The sequence below is a fragment of the Pongo abelii genome, chromosome 15 (genome assembly GCF_028885655.2).
Source record: "Pongo abelii isolate AG06213 chromosome 15, NHGRI_mPonAbe1-v2.0_pri, whole genome shotgun sequence".
NCBI classification, from domain to species: domain Eukaryota; kingdom Metazoa; phylum Chordata; class Mammalia; order Primates; family Hominidae; genus Pongo; species Pongo abelii.
In genome coordinates this window covers 100,757,627-100,766,181 of record NC_072000.2, presented here as the reverse complement: position 1 = coordinate 100,766,181, position 8,555 = coordinate 100,757,627, and the positions used below count along the sequence as shown (strand labels likewise).

The 8,555-nt window shown below is 39.1% G+C and overlaps 1 protein-coding gene across 6 annotated transcripts in view; it reads left to right on the top strand.

Moving 5' to 3' along the window:
- The first annotated feature begins 23 nt into the window (after nt 1-23).
- The window catches only part of ATG2B (autophagy related 2B), an 80,158-nt gene continuing 71,626 nt past the window's right edge, over nt 24-8,555 (top strand). For all 6 annotated transcript variants that reach the window (XR_008513205.2, XR_008513204.2, XM_024231833.3 and 3 more), the window contains exon 1: nt 24-235. Coding sequence is in view for 4 of the 6 variants with exons in the window: in XM_024231833.3 (XP_024087601.3) it covers nt 74-235 (162 nt within the window). In the remaining 2 variants the exon portion in view is untranslated. The remainder of the gene's footprint in view (nt 236-8,555) is intronic.

Sequence of the window (8,555 nt, the reverse complement as noted above, 5' to 3'; positions counted from 1 at the left end):
GCCAGAGTCGCTACCCCGAGGCCGGAGCCGCCGCCACCCGCAGCCTCACTCAGCCCAGCTGCCAGCAGTCACCATGCCTTGGCCGTTTTCGGAGTCTATCAAGAAGAGGGCCTGCCGGTACCTCCTGCAGAGGTACCTGGGCCACTTTCTGCAGGAAAAGCTGAGCCTGGAGCAGCTCAGCCTGGACCTGTACCAAGGCACCGGGTCCCTCGCCCAGGTCCCGTTGGACAAATGGGTAAGAGCTGCCGGCGGCGAGCTGGGCGGGGCTCGCTCCCCTCTTTAGGGTGCTTTGAACCAGTGCCATCCAAGATTGGTGACAGCCAGTCCCTCCTTGGGAATTGTTTGGACCCGAGTGTGGCACAGCTCAGAGAAATGTGTTAGAGTGTTGTTTAATCTGTTTCTAACAAGTTTGCGCTCCTAAATCACGTGTTCCGGAAACTTTAACAGATGTAATGGAATCTACACTATGGGAATAATTGAGTCAGTGCTTCGGGGGTCTGTGAAGCAGGCTCAATAGGTCCGTGGGAGGAGGTGACCAGAACTGTCCCTTGGGAGGTGAGGGGCCGCAGGGTTTTGTGGCAAACAAACCCTGCCTTGTGGGATGACATTCTGGAACGATTAAGGATGAAGAGGACCTTTGGATGTCAGAATCCCTAGTTACTTGTTTTGGGTTGGCTACTTGCGCACCATGTTTGCCTTGTCTGTCATCGTGCAGCGTTTGCCATCTGGAAGAAAGTTAGGTGAAGGCCTCCTGTGCTGGTTTGCCTGCTTTTGCTTGATTATATGTTTACAAGATAGGTTTGTGTACCCAGCCTGTGAATGGTCGTCTGGCCCTAGTAGTGCTGTTGAGTTATGCCTCTTTGCTCCACGTGACAGATCGTAAAAGCAGGTGTTGTAAAAGCGCTGGAGCTGCAATTTTCAGACATTTTAAAACCTGCCTTCTACTAGTCATCTAGAGGCTGTGAGTTCACTCATTGCTATACAGGTGCTTCATCTGAATTTCAACTCACCACGTGCAGTCGTACCTGCATTTGTGTGTTCAATGCATAGTATTTTACTTAAAGTATATTCACTTTTGGGTTTGACAGGAATAGAGTGACTTCTGCCCTTTGCCCAACCCTTACTTCCTTAGCCACAGAAAATCTTAAATTATGGAAATACCTTATTATGACCCTGAAGTGAATTTGTGCTAGAGACTATAAACCAGTTTATGATTTTATCAGTGTGTACCTGACTGAAACTAGGGAGAGTACACAATACAGTGGAAAGAGCCCTGGTTTGAGAGCAGTAAGACCCAGTCCCTCACCAGGAGGTGAGAGTCCTACCCCTGGAGAGACTCTCCAGGCCGCCACAATTAGCCAAGTGATAATGGACTTAGCAATTCACCTGAGTTCAGTAAACACTAATGGAGCATACACTTCTTCTCTGTGTCGTCTGTCTTATGGTATTATATTCCTGTAATTCTTCCAAAAGATAGGGATTCTGAAGGATATTTTTGAATTCAACAACCCATGATTCTATACTTTTGATACAGTTATGAATAGGTTATCTTGAAAAAAGAGGGTTCAGGATTTATTAATGCCTTTTGTGAGTGGAAGGGCTTTGTATGCATTATTCTTTAATGACTTTAACCCTATAAGGTGAGCATTAATATTTCCATTTTACAGATGGAGTTAAGCAATTTGCCCCGTCACACATCTAGCAAGTATTACATCACATGGCCTAAGATCAAAAGAAAGGCAGTTAATGTTTATTGAGTATGTATTTATGTCAGGCATTGTACTAGGCACTTTCATTTGTGAGGTTTTATTTAGTCCTTATGGGAAATCAGAGGTAGTGATATTTGAATTTTATAGTTTGAGTTCAAAATCATTGGCAAAATGATTTATTACTAAACTTAATCTGAGGATGATGTTTTGTTCTTGATGAGCGGGTTTTGTAAACTAAAATGATAATGTCAAAGCATCCAGTAAACATTTGCTGTTGCTGATTTATTTTCATGTGCTGTGTTGATGGTTAGGATAAATCTTGGTGTGACCCTTAGATACAGCTAGCTATTCAGAGTTCTGATTCCAAATTCAGTTTATTTTGACACTTGATTTTTTTTTTTTTTTTTTTTGGTAGAGGATTCTCTTGCTTTGTTGCCAAGGCTGGTCTTGAACTCCTGGTTTCAAGTGGTCCTCCCACCTCTGCCTCCGAAGTGCTCAGATTACAGGCATGCAGCCAGATACTTGATTTTAATGAGTTTCATGACTGAAAAAAAGGTACCTTCGGAGATTCATAGATCCTAATGGAAAAACTGATCCTAATTGAAGAATTGCTGTACTCCTACTGTTTCAATTCTAAATGATCAATTATGCAAAGAATTTTGTTGAACTCAGCAATGACATTCCTTTCATTCCTGATCTCAATCAGTTTTTCTGTTATGGCTAATTGACATTGCATGTATACACACAATTAGGTTTAAAATTCAGTTTTTCAAGCTCTTTGTTCAGAAGACTTAGATTGGTTGGAATAGTCTTTTCATGTTCTTAAACATTTTGTAAACTATATAGATAATGACTTAAAAAATAAGCAATGTTTTTAAGCAATGTTTTTAATAGATATTGTTTTTCAGCAACAAAATCATGGAACAATGGAAACATTTCCAAATACAGTTTTTCAAATGTTCTCCTCATAGTGCAAGTAGTCTTTGAAAAGTGGTTGCTTTCTTACTCATTACTAAAGTGCTATCTTTATTTTGAAAAGACAGATTAAGTGTGTTTTGTTTTTTGGAAAATATCTGCTAGGTAGATACTACTACTAGATAGCAGATACTACCTAGCAGACTATACTACTGATAGTCATTGTCATAAATACATAAATAGTCAGTGGGGAATTCTTCTTTGTGTAAAAGGAAAATGCTTATCTTTAAATCCAACCCTTAAACACTTGGCCATAGGAGAAACCAGGAAACCAGAAAGTAATTGTCATTCACTTTCTCTTTACAAAGATTCTGCTGTTTAAAGGTCTGGTTTTATTCTGTAGAATGTATGTGGAAATGTTTCAGTGTGCAGAAGTGGAAGGAACATCCGACTGAGGGCACCACTCTTAATCCTTCTCTGTTGTGGAATTACTAGTTTTCTCTTTGTACCAGTTTGATATGTGGCTTGAAGAAAGGTGCCAGTGCCCATTTGTATATTAAATATAAGTACAACTTTTTAATCTAAATTTGGAAAATTTAATATAGAATGTCTCATTTTCTTCTCACATCCTTATGAATCATCTGATAATACTTTAGGATATATGCATCCAGTTTTGGATATTACTACCTTAAACGTGGCATGAAGTTGGAGGGAGGAATAGAGGCAAGGGGTTTGGGATTGTTTCCATCATTGGAATAGGCTGTCTAAAAATTTCATAAACTCCTTATCCCTAGAAGTGGTTGAAATGAAAGGAGGAAATTCTATTTGGGGTGGGAAGTTGGATTTAATGACTCATTCCTTTTTAACTCTATGACTGTGCCTTTATTTTTGTTTTTTAAATGGAATTTCTTTCATTAATCGATTCAGTACATTTATTGAGCTCTTAGCCTGTGCCACTGTGAGGGGCTGGGGGATATAGCAGTGAACTAAACAAAGACCCTTTTCTTACAGGAGCTCAAGAAGATAGACGTTAACAATTTATTACACTGAGGCCTTTTATTTTATTTTATTTTTGAGACAGGGTCTCGCTCTGTCACCCAGACTGGAGTGCAGTGGCGTGATCTAGGCTTACTGCAGCCTCAACCACCTAGGCTCAAGTGATCCTCCTACCTCTCCTCCCCTCCCTGCAGTAGCTGGGACTACAGGTGCATGCCACCACACCTAGCTAATTTTTGTATTTTTTGTGGGGACAGGATTTCGCCATGTTGCCCAGGCTGGTCTTGAACTCCTGGACTCAAGCAGTCTGCCCACGTTGGCCTCCCAAAGTGCTGGGGTTACAGACGTGAGCCACCACTCCTGGCCACTGAGGCCTTTTAACTTCAGTTTAATAATGTTTCGATTGCTGCTTATATTCTCTTGGTGTTTAATAAAATTGTCTTCAGTTCAAGAAACATTGATTACTGATTATTTGTCAAAGGCCACCTGGAGACTAGAGTGTTACCTCCACTTTTTCTGTTTATATGCGTGAAACTCATTGATGATAATTGAAAGCAAAATACCCTTAAACAGAAGAATAAGAAGCTCTAAAGGACTCTATAGTGGGGCATTTATTTGCTGAGTAGTTCAGGTGGCTCCACTTTTAGTTTAAGCGTTATTTTCTCGTTAGCATAGTGGTGACTAAAAAAAAAAAAAGAAATACTTGATAGGACTGGTGAGGAAACACTTCGTAGGACTGGTGTGGAAAATGTTGCTTGAGCAAAGTAGGTTGAGAATTTTTACTACTCATATACTATAGTAGCCTTGGATTTTCCCAGAATGACTGAATTTCAAGGTACCTTATGCTACAAGATACATGGGATTTTGCCCAAGTGGTTATAAGACTGGACATAAATATAACCTATTTAAACATCTTATACTTAGGGAAATTATATTGTAGCTTAGTGGTACAATGTAAATTCTGGAACTGTTGACTCTCCAAAACTGCTAACATTTATCAGTTTTTTTCTTTTTTTCCTTTTCTTTCTTTTTTTAGAGACAGTCTCTGTTACCCAGGCTAGAGTACAGTGGTGTGATCAGCTCACTGCAGCCTCAAACTCATGGGTTCAAGCGATCCTCCAATCCAGCCTCCTGAGTAGGTGGGGACTACTGGTGTACACCACCACACCCAGTTAATTTCTTTTAATTTTTGTAGAGACCGGATTTCACTGTGTTGCCTAGGCTGATCTTGACCTCCTGGGCTCAAGTAATCCTCCCACCTCAGCACCCCCAGTTGCTGGAATTACAGGCATGAGCCACCATACCAGGCCCCTTTAATATTACTCTTCACTGCTGTAATAAACCTTTCTGTATTTAGAGGTTTAAGTTTATTTCAACTTCTCTGCCACAAAATTGGGACAGAAAACTTGGTGTTTACTGAGAAGAGAGTTCCATCAAGTCCCGTTTCTCACATGGTTGTCTAAGGTTGACAGTTTGCAGAGGCTAAGTCATTGCCTACATATGTTTTAAACACTGTTAGGTTTTTAATAGTTCATTTTTACTATACAATTAATATATGCTCATTACAAAAAATTCAAACAGTTAAAAAATATATGAGGTATGAAGTAATAGAGTTTAATCCATCTCTTCCAGAGATAACAATATGGTACAAAAGTTTCAAACTTTTAGTTGTGGAAATACTTAATACATGAAGCAAGCAGTCCTACTTACCTTTTAAAGTCTTTTATCATGGGCCATTTTTTTAATGGAATGTGTCAAACATTCTTAAAAAAAAAAACTATGAAAAAATCTGAAAAACACAAGTAGAGGGAAGAACCTTGATGACTAACTTGTGGTACCTAGTTGATGGTGAAATAGGAAATTCTACAGAAGGAGCAGGTTTTCACCACTGTCTGGAGTTGGGAGTGGGAGGAGGAGATTGAGATTGGATAGAGAATAAGTTTTACTATGTTGATTTTTGAGGGGGCTTTAGAATGTGGGGGCTTTAGATCCAGGTAGAGAAACTCAGGAGACACTGGGAATATACATATAGGAAGATTGCAGTTGTAAATATATGGGAGTTATCAGAGTATCAATAGTGAATAACACAGTGGCAGGAGATGGAACTGCACAAAGTGCATGGGTAGTAAGTAGATCAGCTTGAGAAACAAAAAAGGCTGAAGATGAAACTTAGATGAACTCCAACATTTTAAGTTGTAAAGGATCAGAAAAAAGATTGAGAGGGTGAAGTGTTACAGAAGTCAAGGGAAGTTAGAATTTCAAAAAGGGGAAGTGGTCCTAGGAACTAGGTAGAGATGAGAATTCAGGAAAGATGAGGACTAAATATTGTTTATTGCATTTGTCATTTTAATGGTGGTTACGAGCAGTTTCAGAGGAGCTGAGGGTTAGAAGGTCGCTTGTAGTTTGCAGTTTGAGCGGATAACTACCTTGACAGAGAAAATGGGGTTGATGGCTAGGGGGAACATGGAGCAAGGTTAGGGGTTTTAGTTTACTTTTGAAGATAATAGTAATCATTTATTAAATACCTTCCATCTCTATATACTGTACTGTGTGGGTGCTTTTACATACATTATTTTACTCTAAATTGAGTACTAACTTTCTGTTTACTGTGAGATTAAATAACTTACTCAAGGTTAGTATTAAACAGTGCAGCAAGATTTGAAACCTATCTTTCTGACTTTATATTTTTTTTTTGTACACCACACTGCCCCAGATTCAAGAAACTTGAGCTTCTCAGACATAACAGCACTGGGTTCACCTGCGAATTTGCTAACATTCAGGCTTCTGGCCCCTTCCATACAGATTTTGGCTCTAGAAATTCAAGAATCTGCATTTTTAATAAACATCCTAGGAGATTCTGATACATGTGCTCCTTGACTGCATTTTTAAAAATACTTGCACTAAAGGAATGGAGAGTTTTTCCATCGCGTTTTAAAAGCTTGTTCTATGAGCCAGCCCCCAAACCAGTACTACATTAAAAAAAAATTATGATATGTTAACACATGATTTTGCTTAGCCTCCTGCAAAATCTTCCATTGTGAAAATACATTTCTCTTTTTTTGTGTGTTTCTGCAGTGATTAATTGAAGACCTTTTGCAAGTTACTTAGTTTTTCTGATCCTCAGTTGCCATATTTGTAAAGTAGGCACAAAAATACCTAATTCGGAGGGTTATTATGAAGATTTAATGCAAGTGTAAATGTAGGTATAAAATAGTACATTCTAGTGTCCTGTATGTAGTAGGTGGTGATTAAATGTTAATCTAAATTAGCTCATGCGCTTTTTTTTTTTTTTTTTTTTTTTGAGCCAGATTCTTGTTCTGTCACCCAGGTTGGAGTGCAGTAGCATGATCTCAGCTCACTGCAAGCTCCGCCTCCCGGGTTTACGCCATTCTCCTGCCTCAGCCTCCCGAGTAGCTGGGACTACAGGCCCCCGCCCCCACGCCTGGCTAATTTTTTTGTATTTTTAGTAGAGACGGGGTTTCACCATGTTAGCCAGGATGGTCTCCATCTCCTGATCTTGTGATCCCCCACGCCTCGGCCTCTCAAAGTGCTGGGATTACAAGGCGTGAGCCACCGCCCCCAGCCAGCTCATTCCCATTTTTATGCTCTGTCTTATCTCGATTTGAATTCTGATGCCTTGGTTTAAACTAATAAAGATGTATTCTTTGCCTGGTTAATCTATGGAATTACGTATTAAGAAGAAATATTTAATGTTTGCTTTTCTTCATATTGTCAAGCACACCTTGAGTTCCTTTATAGAGCTCATCATTGTACTAGGTAGGTACTGTGAAAGATAAAGACCAATGGCCCACATTTAAAAAGTGTTTGCTTAGTACCAGGAACTATTAATATGTTGGTAGTTTTACATATATTACCTCATTAATGGTCACAGTAACTCTGTGGAGTTATTATTTCTATTTTATGGACCAGGAAATTGAGACTTGGAAATTAAGGATTTATTCAGAGCCACCCAGCTAGCTAGTAAGTAACCTGAACATATGCTGTTTTAAAGGAGTGGGCTTCTCACACCTGCAACTATCTGATCTTCGACAAACCTGACAGAAACAAGCAATGGGGAAAGGATTCCCTGATGGTGCTGGGAGAACTGGCTAGCCATATGCAGAAAATTGAAACTGGACCCCTTCCTTACACCATATACAAAAATCAGCTCAAGATGAATTAAAGACTTAATTATAAAACCCCAAGCTATAAAAACCCTAAAAGAAAATCTAGGCAATACCATTCAGGACATAGGCGTGGGCAAAGATTTCACGATGAAGATGCAAAAAGCAATTGCAACAAAAGCAAAAATCGAGAAATGGTTATCTAATTAAACTAAAGAGCTTCTGTACAGCAAAAGAAACTATCATCAGAATGAATAGATAGCCCACAGAATGGAAGAAAATTTTTGCAAGCTATCCATCTGACAAAGGTCTAAAATTCGGCATCTGCAAGGAACTTACACAAATTTACAAGAAAAAAACAACCCCATTAAAAAGTGGGCAAAGGACATGAACAGACACTTCTGAAAAGACAACATACATGTGACCAACAAATGTGGGAAAAAAAGCTCAACATCACTATCATTAGAGAAATGCAAATCAAAACCACAATGAGATACCATCTCGCACCAGTCAAAATGGCTATTATTAAAAAGTAAAACAACAACAATAACAACAAAAACAAAACACATGGGCTGGTGAGATTGTGGAGAAAAAGGAATGCTTTTACACTGTTGATGGGAGTGTAGTTTAACCATTATGGAAGACAGTGTGGCGATTCCTCAAAGACCTAGAGGCAGAAATACCATTTGACCTAGCAATCTCATTACTGGGTATATACCCAAAGGAATATAAATTGTTCTCTTATAAAGATATATGCACGCTTATGTTCATTGCAGTATTATTGACAATAGGAAAGACATGGAATCAACCC